General features: G+C 44.2%; 1 protein-coding gene across 1 annotated transcript; it reads left to right on the plus strand.

The window, feature by feature from the left end:
- Positions 1–444: 444 nt before the first annotated feature.
- On the plus strand, positions 445–13,937 carry VENTX (VENT homeobox). The gene is made up of 3 exons (XM_068258895.1): positions 445–694; positions 10,697–10,950; positions 13,599–13,937. The coding sequence occupies exons 1-3, from the start codon at positions 445–447 to the stop codon at positions 13,935–13,937; spliced, it is 843 nt and encodes a 280-aa protein (XP_068114996.1).
- The last annotated feature ends 6,163 nt before the right edge of the window (positions 13,938–20,100 follow it).

The following is a 20,100-nucleotide window of genomic DNA, read 5'->3' on the forward strand; positions in this document are numbered from 1 at the left end:
GTCAGTCACCCGTCGCTGAGTGGAAAAAGTCTATCCCTTCTGATGACGTTTAAGCATAATTGAGATGGCTCCAGTGAGCTTACTATCATCTCCCCAGACAATGCATCTGTAAAAAGGTTACAGCAATAATATAAGGTTATCCAAATGTAAAGCTAGTGATTCAATTAACAGCCAATGGTATCACTGAAGGCCATGGTAACATGAACTTGGAGCCAGTCAACGGCCCCTCTAACTACTGTATGGGGGGAATTAAGAGGATGTGACAATTACACTACAATGGAAATGACTGTAACACCCAATAAAGTTATTGTTACAGGCATCATTACAAGGTTAGCCCATTACACCCTGTGTTGACTCAAAGACTTTAAATCTGCATGGAGGAACAATGAGAAGGTTAGTTGGCTGGACATTGCTGGACAAGGAACACCAAACAGCTGAGTGGGGATGGAAAAGAAGGGCCAGACTTATTCAGTGGAATGGCTCTCAGAAAGCAGCCACAAGAATTCCTCATCATACCAAAATGTGGATATATGGAGGTGCAGGAGGGATCCCTCTGCTGTGCAGCATCAGATGGAGACTGGTGGTGTTGGAATGGAGAGACTCAGCGACATCACTTGCAGCACTGACCAAGAAACCGGCATTGACCAACCTGCAGGACTTACCCAGATCCAAGGCACTCCCTCACATGTACCTGGTAAGAAAAAGGCTGCTGATATTTTCTTATACCTGGAATCCACTAGCAGCTTTGGATTTGAAAAGCTCTTGCTAATGTAATGCTATGGGTGTGATCCCACTTGAGGCGTACATGTGAATTTGGCGCTGGTACACTTGGGCGCAGGATCCAGCTGTTATATGGCTGTTCCTGCTTCTGCACAAGTCGTTTTAATTACTATTCCCCCTCCAGGCCGCCATGGATAGTGGGGGAATGAAATAATTCGGCTTCCAGCGATTGCTGGAGGCCGAATTATTGTGTTTTTTAAGCAACTTCGGCTCCGTCCTCTGACGGAGCCGACCTTCCTCACTGAGCGCCGCTATAGACTGATTCCCATTACAGTCTATGGCGGCGCTGGCTGCGCCCAAAGGTAGCAGCGCTGAAAAGCACTGCTCCGCACTTGAGTGATGTGACTTTCTACATATCCCCCATAGCATTGCATTGCATTGCATTAGCTAGAGCTTTCCAAATCACTGGCGCTTAGGAAAGGCTGCTAGTGGGTTTGAGCACATAAAGATTATTAGTGTTGTAGTTAGTATTGTTATTGAGCAGTTGTAATTTCTACTATTGCTCAAAAAAGGTGTTGTCTTTAAACTTGACCTGTAGGTCTTCATTGGATCTCCAATCCTTGAAGTATAATGGGATCTGACCTGCAATGTTGCAATGCCCTAATCAAATTTAATCAGATTGGACATTCATCATCAGATCCACCAGGATCTGATCTGCAGATGAATGTCCATTAAGGTGTGTATGATGCAGGGCATACACGGCTCGATCTATTCTCCCGCTTGATTGTTTTGCAGCTCGATTCAATTTTCCTATCTACTGCTTGTTTTTCTTATCTTTTTCCATTCACTTCAATCTGGAATAGAGCGGCGAAAGGATCGGGCTGGATATCGGACATGTTGGAAATTATCTAACGTGCCATCTTAATGGCTCAAAATCGAGCTGCGTATTCCCAGCATGAGATCTGCAGAAAACGTAGACTATGAATGCATTTTGCAGGAACTGATTTTATGCAGATCTTTTGCATGTGTGCGCCATCGTTATGCCTAATACACACGGTACGATTTTCCGTGCGATAGATGGAGCTGATTGATAAAATCCGTCCTGTCTGATATTGATCCCGATTGTTTCTGTGCTCGATTTCTCATAGCAGTGAATGGAAAAAGATAAGAAAAATGAAGATAAGAGAATTGAGTGCAGAAAAAACGATTGGGTCGGAAAAGTGCACAGAAAATTGTACCGCGTGTACCCAGCATTAGAAAGAATAGTCTATCAAACCTATGTGACAGATACATTCCTGAGTTTGAAAAGATTTTTATCTGATGTGTGTACTCCGCTAAATAGAATAGACTGTGTGGGTGTGGCTCTCATATTACATGTACGGTGGTAAAATTGGTCTGTGACCTTTTATTTTTCAAATGCTTCTATCTCAGGTGTGTCTTTAGCTTAAGGGCCCGTTTCCACTATAGCGAATTCACATGCATTTCCTGCATGCAAATTCGCATAGGCAATACAAGTGGATGGGGCTGTTTGCACTTGTCGGGATTTCTTTGCGGTTTTGTGTGCAGGAAAAATCGGCACGGCAGAGCCATCAGAATTCGCTCGCCGCACAATGCTAGACGATTCACATACAATGTATTTAATAGGAAATTCGCATGCGGTTTTGCATAAAACCAATGAAAAAGCACACAGGCATTGACATGGTTAAATTCGCATACATACAAACATATGCAAAATCCTATGCGAATTCGCAGTAAAATTCACATACAAACACTAACTAATTTGCATCCGCATGCAAATTCGTTACCGCGACGATTCAGCACCGCTCAAGTGGAAACGGGCCCTTAAGGCCCCATTCACACTTGAAAGGGCAAAACTTTTTGCGGGAGTGTTTTTTCCACGTTCACGCTTTTATAGCACTGAAACGCGATCGCCTGAAAATGGTGCAGGCTACACGTTTGCATTTCGCACGGCAAATGCTCAAGGGTGAATGGGCCCTAAAGGACCACTATTGTAAAAATCGTAAAAATTTTAAATATTGTAAACACATACAAATAAGAAGTGAGTTTCTTCCAGAGTAAAATGAGACATAAATTACTTGTCTACTATGTTGCTGGCATTTACAGTAGGTAGTAGAAATCTGACATTACCGGCAGGTTTTGGACTAGCCCAACTCCTTATGGGGGATTATTAAGGGCTTTCTTTATTTTCAAACGCACTTAGTGAATAGCAGTTGCTCTGCTTAACTGCCCAAAAAGTGTGCAAACAGGTAGGGGGGTCGGTCTGCATCTTTATATAAATCCTTTTTAGCTATTGTCTCTTTAGAAATAATAAAGGCCATGTGGAGAATCCCCCATGAAGAGATGGACTAGTCCAAAACCTGTTGGTTCTGTCATATTTCTACTGCTTATTGTGACAGCAACATAAGAGAAGAGTAATTTATGGCTCATTTTACTCTGTAAGAAATGTAGTTGTTTGTGTTTACATGTATTTTAAATGTTACAATGTTGGCGATAGTGGTCCTTTAAAGAGACGCTGAAGTCTCCTATAAATCGTGTTTTTATTTTAAAAATGTGTTTAAAGGGAACCTTAACTGAGAAGGATCTGGATTTTTCCTTTTAAAATAATACCAGTTACTGGACTCTCCTGCTGATTCTGTGTCTCTAATACTTTCAGCCACAGCCCCTTAACAAGCATGCAGATCAGGTGCTCTGACTGAAGTCAGACTGGATTAGCTGCATGCTTGTTTCAGGTGTGTAATCCAGCCACTCCTGCAGATAAAGAGATTAGCAGGATGCTAGGCAACTGGTATTGTTTAAAAGGAAACATCCATATCTCTCTGTTAAGGTTCCCTTTAACATTACTGTCCTACCTAAACCGCCACATCCCCGCCACTGAAATCTAACTAAATCTCTCCCCAAACTCGCCCTCCCTCTCCCCCGCAAAATCCACGGCTTTTTTGGTGGAGGATTTTGCTGCCCTCTACTCTTCTGTGAGAGGCAGAGCTATGAGCTGCAGCCCTGCCTCACACGCGTCTGTCAGCGGCGGATCTCCGCCTCTCCCCCGCCCCTCTCAGTGAAGGATGACTGAGAAGGGCGGAGGCGGCGATCTGGCCCTGATAGACACGTGGAGAGGCAGAGCTGCAGCTGAAAGCTCTGCCTCTCACGGCGGCGGTTTTGGTAGGACAGTAACATTAAACACATTTTTACAATAAAAACTGTATTTTTATGAGACTGCAGAGTCTTTTTAATGTGATCAAGCCCATGAATTAACATGGGATGTCTCATCTGATGCGCATCACCATGCGTAAAAACTCTAAACTATTCCCTCAAGGGTCCCAACTGCCTGAAGTTTTTGTATCCTAAAGCCTAGTACACCCTTCCAATATTTATTAGCTTATTATACCACTTCTATGTAGTACGAGAGCTTGCCTGCACAATCTGTGCTTAGTATTTAATTTGTTGGCCATACATACTACATGGAGGTGGTAACATTGGCCATTCATTGGATATGTGTACTGTCCTTTATGGACACTGCATGGAACATCTTTTGGCTGATTCGTGCACAACCATTTTCTGTACAGGAAATTAAGGTGCAAAACTGACACTGCACTCATTTACCGTAAAGATGCAGCATTTTTTCCTTCTGTTTTGTGCACCTTTTAGTTCACTGGGGAAGTATGGAGTTTGGTTTGTTATTTTTTTTTTATTATTGGTTTTTGCTTCAAATACACAGTGAGTCTCAGGGTGAGAGTAGTGTGTTTTTTGTTTGTTTTTTTGCTATTGTAAGAGTGCAATAACTATAGGTGCTTACACACATACAATTTTGATTGGCTAATCACTGACCTATTGTAGCATTAGGGCGAACAGATTTTGAATACTAGAAACTGAATGTGTAGGTAAGCTCTCATACTACATGAAAGTGGCTTGTACCAGGCTTTATTCCTTCATAGAGGCGTGGGGTGAAAACTAAACTTGCTGCAAGCCATAGCAACAGTATCCCAGAATCCTCTTCTATCTGTGCCTTTGGCTCACCGCTTACCCAAAAGTAATGAGATATCAAACTCAGAACAGCATTTTTTCTTGCTATGCACTAAGCAGGAACCTCCCTGGCAGTGATGGCCAATGAGATGCAAGTAATTCTGAGTTTATGCAGCACTATGCAAATATTTATGCGGCTTGAAGATGGACCAATCAAATTTCACCTTGGAAGGATTCAGCTGGTCCATTTTCAAGCTGCATACATTTGCATTCAGATTTTGCTGGTAGCACACTAGGCAGTTTTCTGAGTTTTTTTTTGTTTTGATGCTATACACAATTGCATTTTACGTGCAGGTTTTTTTTGGGGGGGTGGGGTTTTTTTTTGGGGGGGGGGGGGCGTTTTTTAATCTTCCTACTGAATGGAATTTAAATACAGTAACTTTTTTTTTTTTTTAATTGTGCATTTTTCAAGAACACACAATGTAAAGCACACTAGCATTTTTGCCTAGTGTGTTCCTAGCCTGAATCACCTTGGAATTATTTGCGCCTCATTGACCATCCCTACTCCGCGGGTGGAACACAAAATTTGCTCAGGACCAATCAGATTTCCAACTATTAATGTCCGCAGCAGGACTGTAGTGTGAGCAAGCCTCATTCAAATACATAGCATCTATGACCCACTCTGGTCTGGATCGGCCAGAACAGACTATACTGACTGACCGCCATGCACAAGAATTGGGGGTCAGACCAGCGCGTGTACAGCGACATCGGCTAAAGAGCCGGCGTGCCGGGTCTTTAGCGATGCCCAAGCACAATAGCTTTGTTATACCTGCTCCCCCACCGGCGAGAATTTGCTCCGTCGTGTGCCGCCTCTTGCCCCCGCGTAGCAACAGAGGCGTCTGTACAGCGTTGCCTCTACTCTGCCGCCCAAGGGATCGTGTACTGATCAATGCTGGGTGACGGAGATCCCCAAAGATCCCTCTGTGTGTATGGGGCTTAAAGAGACTCCGTAACAAAAATTGCATCCTGTTTTTTATCATCCTACAAGTTCCAAAAGCTATTCTAATGTGTTCTGGCTTACTGCAGCACGTTCTACTATCACCATCTCTGTAATAAATCAACTTATCTCTCTCTTGTCAGACTTGTCAGCCTGTGTCTGGAAGGCTGCCAAGTTCTTCAGTGTTGTGGTTCTGTGATGTATCTCCCCCCTCCAGGCCCCTCTCTGCACTATTTAGATTAGGGCAGCTTCTCTCTTCTCTCTTATCTTTTACAAGCTGGATAAATCCTCCTCTGAGCTGGCTGGGCTTTCACATACTGAGGAATTACATACAGGCAGAGCTGTCTGCACTCTGCAGGAAGAAACAGCCTGACACTTCAGTGGAAGATAGCTGCAGGGGGAAAGAAACACACAAATGATCTCTTGAGATTCAAAAGGAAGGGTGTATACAGCCTGCTTGTGTATGAATGTATTTTCTATGTGTGGACATACTGTACATCAACCTACTTCCTGTTTTGGTGGCCATTTTGTTTGTTTATAAACAAACTTTTTAAAACTGTTTTTAACCACTTTTAATGCGGCGAGGAGCGGCGAAATTGTGACAGAGGGTAATAGTAGATGTCCCCTAACACACTGGTATGTTTACTTTTGTGTGATTTTAACAATACAGATTCTCTTTAAAGCACCGGTCCATTTAAGGCCCATACAGACTTGCGACTGCAAAACTTGATTTCATATTACGATTGTACAGTGATTCTCAATTGTCAAAAGGAGACACGCATTGAAATCACTCCAAAGAATGTTTGTGATTTCTGCAAAGTACAAGCGCTGCAGTGTGAATGCTCTCACAGGGATATATTGTACACAACCCTTTGCTGATCGCCAGCGATGTTGAATGCCTTCAAATCACCTCACTAATAGGGATTCTCGTTCAGATTCCGCGGAAATGAAATTTCCGATCAGAAATTGCATTTCCGTATCGGAAATTGGTAATGAAAGTGCGGTAGGCGGATTATCGTGGACTTTTCTGCTTAACATTCCGAACGTTCTTAAAATTTGGTGTTTCTAGCACCTATGGGGGATTTGCTATTAACCTCTAAAGTCGGCATCATACCGCATAGCGGATTTTCACGGTAATTTCTGCCGATGTTATCGATTTTTCTCAAAATACAAGGCTTTTTGAAATCTTTTTTCTTCTTCTTGTTTCCATTTTTCTGCTTAACATACCCTAAAAATTTGGTGTTTGTAGAACCTTCGGGGGCTTTGCTATTAACCGCCAAAGTTGGCCGTTGTTGACTGTAATGTAAAAGGCAGAAAATTTGCATTAGCGATATGCGGTATTATGCTGACTTCAGAGTTTAATAACAAAGTCTCCATAAGAGCTAGAAATTGGCATTTCCGTCCATCAGTGCTCACTAAATGCCAGCTATATCTTGCAGTGTGAACTAGCTCTAAACTGGCAAAAGCAAAGTCTCCAAGTGAGTGATAAATGGGCTTTATTGTTCTCTTATCTTTACTGCACTGCAAAACAAAAGCTTTCTTGCTAGTCCAACCAACAGTCAACCTGATTTAGGGCTGGTTCACACGGGCGTCTGCTGAGCTTTTGCTTGGCATTGCGTTCAAACGCCAGCGTTTAAACGCCAGCGTTTAAAAGCTAGCTTTTGAAAAGCGTTCAAGGCTAGCAGTTCTGGTCTCTGCTATTGTTTCCTCGCGTTTACCGCCTCTGAAAGCAGCATGTTGCTTTTGAGACTAGACGCAACGCTGGGATCTACTGCCAGGCTTTCATGAAAGCCTGCAAAAGCCAGCTCTAAACGCTCCCATTCACTTGCATGGGATGGCAGTAGATCCCAAAAAACACTGCGTCTGAAACGCTGCGTTAAACGCCACAAAAACGCCCGTCTGAACCAGCCCTAAGGGCCTGGAAGAGAGGAGATGCTGTCTTGGAGGAAGCGGAGGGAGGTATGCATAGTGCCAGTGGCTGCAATGCACGTGGGGGGCCGCCGAGCTGGAGGGGTAGCGGGCAGGACGGGGGTATTGGGCCTAGCAGTGGGGAGGGGGGTCGGACCCCCCCTCCCTCGCCTGGGTCCCCCGATCTGCGCTCCCCTCCAGCTTTAAATAGTGAGTAAGCAGCCGACAGTAAGAGGCACGGGCGGGGGATCACTCGCCTTCCTCATTCCAACGTGCACTCCACTGACATCACTTCCTGCAACGCCGGCCACGTACAATACAGTGGGCGGCGTTGCAGAAAGTGACGTTAGTGAAGCGCACGCTGGAACGAGGAAGAGGTGAGTGAGCCCTCGCCCGTGCCTCTTACTGTCGGCTGCTTACTCACAATTTTAAAGCTGGAGGGGAGCGCAGATCGGGGGACCCAGGCGAGGGAGGGGGGTCCCACCCCCCCCTCCCTCCCCCCCGCTAGGCCCAATACCCCCATCCTGCCCGCTACCCATCCAGCTCGGCAGCCGCCCCCCCCCCCCCCCCCCCCGCCCGCGCACCCACGGACGGGCGGATGCCGCCCCTAGAAGTTTGCCGCCTGAGGCAAAAGTTTCACCCCGCCTCATGAGCGGGCTGGCCCTGCTTGTAACAAGTAGTTTACCCAATCCAGCGGATCAACTGTTGGGCTGATATCATGCATTTGGCTGTGTACTAGTCCGTCGTTTCGCTTGTGCACACAGTATGAAGTCGTGGAAACCGTTTGTCGTGGTGTCGGTCATGTTGTGTGCTTTGTTGGACGTGTGGTGCATTTTGTGGTTGAGATGTTTGGCGGTATATTGAATAAAACTGCATATTTTTCCAATATTGATTTATAAATTCGTGTTTGTCCATTGTAAAGTCTTTTCTCTGATTTACATTCTGAAATGTTATCACAGGTAGGGACATCTTTAGTCTTGTCAGGTAATCTCTGGAATGTTTTTTTTCTTATGAAGCCAGTACAAAATATACCAGGATAATTTACTGTAAAAGTGCCCCCCACCCCACCAGATGTATATGTGAGACACCTCCCCCCCTCCGGGCATTGGCACCCCATGTGACTACCGGCGTACAGCACGTAGGGCACATGTGACATTACACATGCTATACGCCGGACGTCATGTGGAACACTAATGCGGAAGCACAGCTGGACTCTGCTGCGACAGGGAAAAGGTAATGTAGTTTAATGTATGGGGGGCACATTTATATTTGGGGACAGCAACAAAGGCAGTGTCACAAAACCGATTCACAAAATGATTTAATGCTGAAATTGATTGGTAATCGGCCTGCGGCATAAGGGCAGCCAACAGATCCCTCTCTCTGATCAGAGAGAGATCTGTCTCTTGGTCAATCAGCCCATACATTGCTGGATGTAAGGGCACCTTCAAGGTCGCCATACTTCTAGCGATTTTGACGGTCTATCAACCAAAAGATCTCTCTCCCGTCGAATCTGATCAGAGACATTTGTTGGCCACCATAAACTGCAGTCCGATTCCAGATCAAAATCTTTTGGGATTCAGCCTTGCTGCTCGGCCGCTATCCCCCTAATGGTTTATGTCACGACTTGTATTTTCCGCGCACCAACCAACTGAACAACCAACTCATTTGCATACTGTGCACGCAATCCTAACGACAGACTGCACGATATGGCCGCATTCAAAATCAGTACAAATTGAAATGACTTGCACACACGCAGCCAACTGCATGATATGACCAGCAGTCATGTAGTTGAACTGCCTGTTGGATTGGGCACACTGCCTGTTATCAGTCGCTTGTCTAGTCATTTGTTACACGTTCACACTGTCAACTATCGCCAATAGACCAAGTTTGGATGATTGTTGGGCGGGAAAGTTGCAGGTGTGTACAAGACCTTAAGTTATGCACGATCTGGAGCTACTTTCATATTAGTGCCTAAACTGTATCTAACTAGCCACAAGATCTGTATAATTCATACTTGGCAGTAATCAAAGGGATGAGTTGGTAGCACTGATCTATCTCTGAATAGCCTCAGAAACAATAGGCACTGACTATATTTAATGCTGCCTCTTGATGATGGGCAGTTGTGACGGTTCTGATCAGCCCCCTTAAAGGGGAACTGAAGTAAGGAGGTATACGGAGGCTGCCATATTTTTCCTTTTAAACAATCCCAGTTGCCTGGCAGCCCTGCTGGTCTATTTCTCTGCAGTAGTATCTGAATAACACCAGAAACAAGCATGCAGCTAGTCTTGTCAGATCTGACTTTAAAGTCTTAAACGCCTGATCTGCTGCATGCTTGTTCAGGGGCTGTGGCTAATAGTATTAGAGGTAGAGGATCAGCAGGGCTGCCAGGCAACTTGTATTGCTTAAAAGGAAATAAACGTGCCAGCCTCCATATACCTCTCTCGTCAGTTCCCCTTTAATTCTATCACTACAGCCTTTCTTCAAACATGGCAAGTTTAAAGTGGACCTGAACTTTTGCACAGGACAGAAGGAAAGCCTAGAGAAATGACCTGTCTGTATTAAGAGAGTTTAGCATGTCTAATTCCCTCTCCTCTGACTAAGCACTAGTTGTAATTTAAACCCTCAGCTGACTGCCTCGGCAGAGTTAATTGGTAAACACAGGATGTAAACAGTTTGTCTGCTTCCATGAAAGCAGGAAGTAGACAAACTGCTGATTGTAGGATTTGTATCAGCTGTAACAAAGATGTTTTTCTTTTAGGGCCCATTCCCACTAGGGCAATTGGTGGGTGATCTTAACCCTATGGCAGTGATCTGATTGCCACCAATCGTGGGCGTTTCATGATTAACGGTAATCGCAAAACGTGTTGCCTGCAGCATTTTCTCGCGATTCAAGAGTGATTGCAATACAAAGCACTATAGAAGCACTGATCGCAATCATCAGGAATCGTGAGAGCGTACATGGATTTTACCGCCCTAAACGCTACCGTTTTGCGCTTTTAAATGTGAATGGGCCTTGTGTATGTTTTTAGAGCAGAAAGGAAGTTCTGAGTTCTGGTTTGCTTTTTAAGAGCTCTTTATTTTCTTCTTTTATAGATTGGACAAGCAACAGAAAGGTAGATAAGGAGGTGTCTGGCCATGAGCCATGTATTACCCCGGGGAAGAGTCTCTGCTCAGAGGATACGAAAAGTCCAGGATCTCTCTCCGAAGAGGAGACCACGACCAGAGCTCGCACTAAATTCACTCTGGAGCAGCTAAGCGAGTTGGAGCAGACCTTCAAAGTGCACAGATACATCGGGGCCATTGAGAAGAAGCGGCTGTCCAAGGAGCTGAACCTTTCAGAGACCCAGGTAAGGACATATGGCCCTACTGTAGCAGAAAAGGATTAAGACCAAATGGGGCACTAGGCAAGATGGCAGTTATTGCCAACCGCTGATGATCATCTGGCTTTTTTTTAGTCAGATTTGGTAAGGGCTACTGTCCACCGGGCCTCTAGACTCTCCAGGCCCTAGGCAACTGCCTAAGATTACCTTGTTGATGACAAATACAAATTTCACTGGGAAAAATGTAAACTGCAGCCATTCTTTAACCACTTAAAGGGGAACTGAAGAGAGAGGTGTATGGAGGCTGTCATGTTTATTTCCTTTTAAGCAATACCAGTTGCCTGGCAGCCCTGCTGATCCTCTGCCTCTAATACTATTAGCCATAGCCCCTGAACAAGCATACAACAGATCAGGTGTTTCAGTGGTTCAGACTTTAAAGTCTGATCTGACAAGACTAGCTGCATGCTTGTTTCTGGTGTTATTCAGATATTACTGCAGAGAAATAGACCAGCAGGGCTGCCAGGCAACTGGTATTGATTAAAAGGAAATACACATGACAGCCTCCATATACCTCTCTCTTCAGTTCCCCTTTAAGCCCTCGGTCGTTTTCACTTTATGCACCCAAGGAATGTTCACCTCCCATTCATTAGCCTAAACTTTATCACTACTTATCACAATGAACTGATCTTTTTTCTGCCACAAATTAGGATTTCTTTGGGTGGTACATTTTGCTAAGAGCTACCTTACTGTAAATGCATTTTAACAGTAAGAATAAGAAAAACCTGAAAATTCATTATTTCTCAGTTTTCGCCCATTATAGTTTTAAAATAATACATGCCTCCATAATTAAAACCCACGTACTGTATTTGCCCATATGTCCCGGTTATTACACTGTTTAAATTATGTCCCTATCACAATTATGGCGACAATATTTTATTTGGAAATAAAAGAGCATTTTTTCTATTTTGCATCCATCAATATTTACAAGATAATAATAATAATAATAATAATAATAATATGAAATATTTCATCTTTACATAGATATTTAAAAAGTTTAGACCCTTAGGTAAATATTTGTGTGTGTGGTCGTTTTTAATTAAAAAAAAAAAAAAAAACTTTTTATGTGGGTATTTTTGGGAGGGTGGGATGTAAATAGTATTTGTTTGAGGTAAATATATGTGCATTTTTTTTTTTTTTTTTTTTTTTACATTTAGATGCAGTTTTACTTTTTGGCCACAAGATGGCAACCTTGAGTTTGTTTACATGACATCACTCTAAGCGTACAATGTACACTTAGAGGGACATTGGGAGTCAGAAAAAGCGAAGCTTCCGAGAGAAGCTGTCGCTTTTTCTGCAAGGGAGAGATATCGGTGATCGGGCACCATGGCCCGATTCATTGATTCCTGGGCTAACAAATCCGCGGCCGGGAGCGAGTGCATGCGCACGATCGGCCGAGGGAGCATACATGTCCTCCTTGACGTAGGAGGACAAAGTGGTTAAGGATACCCGAAGTGACATGTGACATGATGAGATAGACATGTGTAGGTACAGTGCCTAATACACAAATAACTGTGGTGTTTTTTTTGGTTTTGTTTTGTTTTTGTTTTTTCTCTGTCTGAAAGCGTTAAATATCAGGTATGTAAGTGGCTGACTCAGACAGAAGTGACTACAGTGCGACCCTCACTGATAAGAAATTCTCCTTTTTATCTCTTTCTTGCTCTCAGAAGCCATTTTCTTCTAGGAAAGTGTTTTATAGTTGTCATTTCTTATCAGTGAGGGTCACACTGTAGTCACTTCCTGTCTGAGTCAGGACTGAGTCAGCCACTTACATACCTGATATTTCACTCTTTCAGGCAGAGAAAGGAAAAAAAAGGAACACAGCCTAGTTATTTGTGTGGTAGGCACTGTACATACCCATGTCTCATCATGTCACATGTCACTTCGGGTATCCTTTAATGGCAGGGTTCTCAAACTGTGCGCAGTTGGTCACTGCGTGACTGGGATTAATATTCAGAAAAGTCGGTGGAGCCTACAAAGGCCAATAAAAATTCACCTACTGATTTTCAAGGGGAATATTTAATTGCTGCCATTCTAGTACTGTTAATGGCTCAAGTCTAAAACCCGGTACAGTTGGTCATTGGGTGACTGGGGTTCAAATTTAGAAAAGGGGGTGGGCCAAAACAACCAATCAGATTTGTTTCATTTCAATGCAAATTATTAATGCCACATTAAAAAAAAAAAATTAAAAAAATACTGTAGTCTGTAGCACTTTACAAACATGCTGTTCAGCAATAGGCAAGCAGTATGTACTGCACTATAGTGGGGGCAAAAGGGTAAGACCTGAACAAGAGGAATCCTGCAGTACAGGACACAAAAGAAGATGATGCATTTCTTAGTAACTGGGCAGCTGAACACACAAACACTAGATTCTTGGCTGAGACCGCACAAAAAAAAAAAATCCTCGTAACTGAGAATTATCTACCGGTAGCATGTGTAGGCTTTAGTGTTCCTCAGCTAAAACAATATTAAATAAATAAATAAATATAAATAAATAAAAAAAATAAAAATAAATATATATATATATTTATATTATTATTATTATTTTTTTTTTTTTTCCTTTACCATCTTTATGAACAGTGTGTTTTAACACTTATCTCCCTAATTATTTTTTGTAGGTTAAAACTTGGTTTCAAAACCGGAGAATGAAATTCAAGCGTGAGAACCAAGAAGCGCGGGTGGGAGCCATGTTCTCTGGACTCTGCCTTCCTTACTATGGCTACCCCGGCATGGACGCCTCAGCACCTTCCTCATCCTACTCTGTTGGCCCTGACATGGCCATGCCCCTCCCCTCTCAATCAGTGCCCCACCTCTTTGCACAAATTCCTCCAGTACTCGGCGCAGGGATCCATCCTCCACCCATGCCTGCACCACACCTTAGCGCTTATCCCTTCCCGCCTATGCTGATGAACTCCATGCTTCACGGGTCTGCTGGGCAAAGATACACCCCATATTAACTTGGATGTGTTGGAATTTTAATTTTTTTTTTTTATTATTTTACTTTTTTTTGCAAAAATCTGATGGACCATTTTTTTAATTGTTGCACATATTTATTGTAAGTTATTTTATTGAGTATTATTTTGTACTTAAAGTAAAGAGAAAAATAAGTGTACAGTATAATCTCATTATAGTAAACTTCCTGGGATCGGGAGAAGTGGTTTACTATATCAGAAATGGCCCAGCATGCCCTGGTACATTCTCTGCTGCACAGGAGCAGCTCTCTCCTCCCATTGGATGCACAGTACAAGGACTTGTCCTAGAAATATCCCAGCATGCCCTGGTACATTCTCTGCTGCAAAGGAGCAACTCTCTCCTCCCATTGGATGCACAGTACAAGCACTTGTCCTAGAAATATCCCAGCATGCCCTGGTACATTCTCTGCTGGAAAGGAGCAACTCTCTCCTCCCATTGGATGCACAGTACAACTTGCACATTTGCCTGGAGAGGTAGTTTTCTATACCCAAATGTTGAATATACCAGAGTTTATTATAGCGAGATTATACTGTACCCAAGGCGTTATAATGTAATTTAACATAATGTAAAATAAAATCCTTCAGATGTGCTTTTAAAGCAGACTATGGCTGGTGCTTTCTCCCGGTGGTGTGTCTATGGGCAGTGATGTGGCATCCATCAACTCACAGAGCTAGAAAAGGGGTGTGTTTTCAGCTATCTGTACTGGCCGCAAGTGATGCAGAGATTCAGGCAGGAAGACAATGGTACAAATGGTCACATGATTTAAAAATTTTTTTTTTTTAACCTGTGTTAGGCCTGGAACACACTAGAAAGCGTAAAAAATCGCTATCGATTTGTGATAGCGTTTTGAGAGCGTTTTCCATGCTCTTATATAATTCTTCGGAATAGAAACGCTCCAAAAATGCTGCATGTCTTGCGATTTTCCTTAATTGCTTTAGTGGAATCGGTCCCATCCATTATACATTGGCAGAGCGGTTAGGGAAATCGCTAGCGATTGAAACCGCTCTAGTGGGTTCCAGGCCTAAATATACTTTTGGAATTTTTTTCAACTTTTACATTGGCATAATGACAAACGTATGAGGGAAGGCAGGAATGGTTTTGACCTAACTGGTACTCCATGCATAGCAATCTGCCTACATTCACTCCCACTCCTAAACCACACAAATACTCTTTTGGAGAAGTAGCCTAAGGCCCAGTGCACACCAAAACCGCTAGCAGATCCTCAAAACGCTAGAGGTTTTTGAAGCAGATTTCAGAGCGATTCTAGCAGGGGCGTAACTAGACATCACTGGGCCCCCTTGCGAAACTTTGGCCCCTCCTGCGAACTTTGGATGGGCCCCCCCCCACCCCCTCGCTTTCTGCACAGGAAAACTGAGGACCAATGTGTTTTCCCCATGCAGATAAAAACACTTAGAAACGTCAGGCAATCTATGCTACCCCCAGATCTACTTACCCGGGGCTTCTTCCAGCCCCTTGCAGCCAAGTCCCTCGTCGCAGCTCTGCTCCCAGTACATACTGTACATACACACACAGCCTTATTATTTTACTACATGAGAGAACATGCTATATGGAGGAACAACAATGACATGCTGAACATAAGATATAGTATCAATGTAACTTTGGCAAAACATTCAGAATATCACTGATTGATACTGTTATTACAAGAACTTTGACTTCATTGAGACAACAAGCTCTCAATGAAGCAGCAACAGTAAAGGTCCGTACACACGCCGGACTGGAGGCAACGACGGGTCCGTTGTCACCTCCCGCTGGGCGGGCGTTCCAGCGACAGTCCGGCGTGTGTACAGTCTGTCGGCAGACTGATACGGCTGGTTCTGAGCGATCCGCCGGGCGGATTGCTCAAACAGCCGTATCAGTCTACCGACAGACTGTACACACGCCGGACTGTCGCTGGAACGCCCACCCAGCGGGAGGTGACAACGGACCCGTCGTTGCCTCCAGTCCGACGTGTGTGTACGGACCTTAAGACATCAATCTCCACTCCATTGTATTGTAAAAGTATTCAGGGGCCATAAAATCATTAGCCGTGTGATAAGAATCTAGGAATCCTTTTGCTGAAAACGGAAAGTGGTACAACATTTTTTTCAAAATGAGACTCCTTTGTTTGTAAGGTTGTACAAGTCTTTAGAACTTTGCAGCAGTGAGAGACTTTTTTTTTTTTTTTTTTTTTTTTTTTTTACGGACCCCAGGGAGCAGGGACAGTGTACAAATTCCAAAGTGTGTGCGAGTCCTTATCTGTGTGGTGGACACATGCAGTCAATATAACAATGGTGTGAGAGCAGAATACATTTTTTTTTCTCCATGCCCTTAGCTGTCAGTCTCAAACTTTCCCCCCCCCCCCCCACGAGCCCCCTGTGGCATCTGGGCCCCTCTGCGGAGGCATCCCTTGCAGGGTCTATTGTTACGCCCCTGGATCCTAGGCATGTTTAGAGAGGTTTTCTAAACATGCCGAGCGTTTTTGTGTAGCGATTACAAATATTGTTACAGTAAAAGCGGTTACTGAACAGCTTCTGTAACAAAAACACCTTGAAAACCACTCTGATCTAGCGTTTTCCAGAGCGGTTTGAGCTTTTCCAATACTTTGTGGCAGAAACGCTTCTGCAAACCGCAAAAGTGCTGCAGGACCCACGTTTGCGGTTTTGCTAAAAACCTCAAACAGCTGGTGTGCACCATCCCATTGAAATACATTAGCTAAGCGTTTTCACAGGCTGAAGCGGTTTGGAAAACGCTACAAAAACCACTCTGTGTGCACCAGGCCTTAGTGAGGGCCGGTGCACACCAAGAGCGGTTCTGAGCGTGTTTGAAAACTGCTTGGCTAATGTATTTCAATGGAATGGTGCACACCAGAGTGGTTCTTTTTTGTGTTTCCCCCAAACGCAATCTCAGGCCTGCAGCATTTTTGCTAATTTTTGAGGCGATTCAGCTTCAATGTTAACCACTTGCCGACCGCCTTAAGCCGATGGGCGGCGGCAAGGGCTGCGCCCAAACGACCGCAATACGCCCATCGGCGGTGGCGGCGGGCGTGGTTATGCGGCAATCGCGTCATGCGGGTTACTAGCACCTGGATCGCCGCATGTATTATGTATAATAGGCTTTGTAATGTATACAAAGCCTATTATACAGGCTGCCTCCTGCCCTGTTGGTCTCCATGTCCGAGGGACCACCAGGGCAGGCTGCAGCCACCCTAGTCTGCACCTAAGCACACTGATCTGCCCCCCCCCCCCCCCCCGACCACTGTTTGCACCCAATAACCCCTCTAATCACCCATCAATCACTCCCTGTCACTATCGGTCAACGCTAATTTTTTTTTTTTAACCCTAAATTGCCCCCTGCTCCCTCCTGATCACCCCCCTCCCCGTGTACTGTATGCCTCTATCCCCCCTGTAATAACCCCCTGTCACTGCCACCCATCAATCAGCCCCTAACCTGCCCCTTGCGGACAATCTGATCACCCACCCACACCATCAGATCGCCCACAGACCCGACGTCAGATCACCTCCCAAGTGCATTGTTTACATCTGTTCTCTCCTCTAAACACCCACTAATTACCCATCAATCACCCCCTGTCACTGCTACCCATCAGATTAGACCCCTATCTGCCCCTAGGGCACCCAATCACCCACCCACACCCTCAGAACGACCTCAGACCCCCCCCCCCCCTGCGTACTGTATACATCTATTCTCCCATGTAATCACCCGTCATTCACCACCTGTCACTGCCACTTACCAGATCAGACCCTAACCTGCCTCTTACGGGCATTTGATCACCCTCCCACACCATCAGATTGCCCCATACCTACTCTCAGATCACCTCCAAAGTGCATTGTTTACATCTGTTCTGCCATCTAATGACCCACTGATCACCCTTCAATCAGCCCCTGTCACTGCTACCCATCAGATTAGACCCCTATCTGCCCCTAGGGCACCCAATCGGGTGCCCACACCCTCAGAGCGCCCTCAGACCCCAGCCCTGATCACCTCACCAGTGCATTGCTTGCATCTATTTCCCCCCTCTAATCACACCTTGAGACACCCATCAATCACCTCCTGTCACCCCCTAGCACACCTACCCATTAGATCAGGCCCTAATTTGCCCCGTGTGGGCTCCTGATCACTCGGCCAAACTCTCAGATCCCCCTCAGACCCCCTTCCAATCACCTCCCCAGTGCATTGATTGCATCTATTTTCCCCTCTAACCACCCCCTGAGACACCCATCAATCACCTCCTGTCACCTTCCCTAGCACTCCTATCAATCAGATCAGGCCCAATACAACCTGTCATCTAAGAGGCCACCCTGCTTATGACTGGTTCCACAAAATTCGCCACCTCACAGACCACCTGTCATCAAAATTTGCAGAAGCTTATACCCCTGAACAGTCATTTTGAGACATTTGGTTTCCAGACTACTCACGGTTTTGGGCCCGTAAAATGCCAGGGCGGTATAGGAACCAGACAAGTGACCCCATTTTAGAAAAAAGACACCCCAAGGTATTCTGTTAGGTGTATGACAAGTTCATAGAAGATTTTATTTTTTGTCAAGTTAGCGGAAATTGATTTTTGTTTTTTTCACAAAGTGTCATTTTTCACTAACTTGTGACAAAAAAATAAAATCTTCTATGAACTTACCATACTACTAACGGAATACCTTGGGGTGTCTTTTTTCTAAAATGGGGTCACTTGTGGGGTTCCTATACTGCCCTGGCATTTTAGGGGCCCTAAACCGTGAGGAGCAGTCTAGAAAACAAATGCATCAAAATGACCCGTGACTAGGACGTTGGGCACCTTAGCGCACCTTGGCTGCAAAAAAGTGTCACATGTGGTATCGCCGTAATCAGGAGACGTAGTATAATGTGTTTTGGGGTGTATTTTTACACATACCAATGCTGGGTGGGAGAAATATCGCTGTAAATGGACAATTGTGTGTGTGTTAAAAAAAAAAAAAAAAAAAATTAGAGATCTCTCCCACCCAGCATGGGTATGTGTAAAAATACACCCCAAAACACATTATACTTCTCCTGAGTACGGCAATACCACATGTGTGGCACTTTTTTGCAGTCTAACTGCGTTAAGGGGTCCAAAGTCCAATGAGCACCTTTAGGCTTTACAGGGGTGCTTACAATTAGGCACCCCCCAAAATGCCAGGACAGTGAACACACCCCACAAATGACCCCATTTTGGAAAGTAGACACTTCAAGGTATTCAGAGAGGAGCATAGTGAGTCCGTGGCAGATTTCATTTTTTTTTTTTTTTGTCGCAAGTTAGAAGAAATGGAAACTTTTTTTTTTGGTCACAAAGTGTCATTTTCTGCTAACTTGTGACAAAAAATAAAATCTTCTATGAACTCACCATGCCTCTCGGTGAATACTTTGGGATGTCTTCTTTCCAAAATGGGGTCATTTGGGAGGTATTTATACTATCCTGGAATTTTAGCACCTCATGAAACATGACAGGTGGTCAGAAAAGTCAGAGATGCTTCAAAATGGGAAAATTCACTTTTGGCACCATAATTTGTAAACTCTATAACTTTTACCCAAACCAATAAATATACACTGAATGGATTTTTTTTTTATCAAAGACATGTAGCACAATACATTTGGACAAAAATGTATACAGAAATTTGACTTTATTTGATTTTTTTTTTTCTGTGCTGACATTTTTCAATTTTTTTGACAAAATTCATGTCTTTTTTTGATGAATATAATCAAAAGTAAAACTCGCAGCAGCAATCAAATAGCACCAAAAGCTGTATTAGTGACAAGAAAAGAAGGTAAAATTTAATTTAGACAAGACAAATAAGACAAGACAAACAACATTTATATTGCGCTTTTCTCCTTGCGGACTCAAAGCGCCAGAGCAGAGCAGCAGCCACTAGGGCGCGCTCTATTGGCAGTAGCAGTGTAAGGGAGACTTGCCAAAGGTCTCCTACTGAATTAGTGCTGGCTTACTGAACAGGCAGAGCCAAGATTCGAACCCTGGTCTCCTGTGTCAGAGGCAGAGCCCTTAACCATTACACCATCAGCCAACTGATGGTGGTAGGTTGTATGACCGAGCAATAAACCGTGAAAGCTGCAGTGGTCTGAATGGAGAAAAAGGCTCTGGTCCTTAAGGGGCATAAAGACTGTGGT

Source organism: Hyperolius riggenbachi, chromosome 10, assembly GCF_040937935.1.
Source record: "Hyperolius riggenbachi isolate aHypRig1 chromosome 10, aHypRig1.pri, whole genome shotgun sequence".
NCBI classification, from domain to species: domain Eukaryota; kingdom Metazoa; phylum Chordata; class Amphibia; order Anura; family Hyperoliidae; genus Hyperolius; species Hyperolius riggenbachi.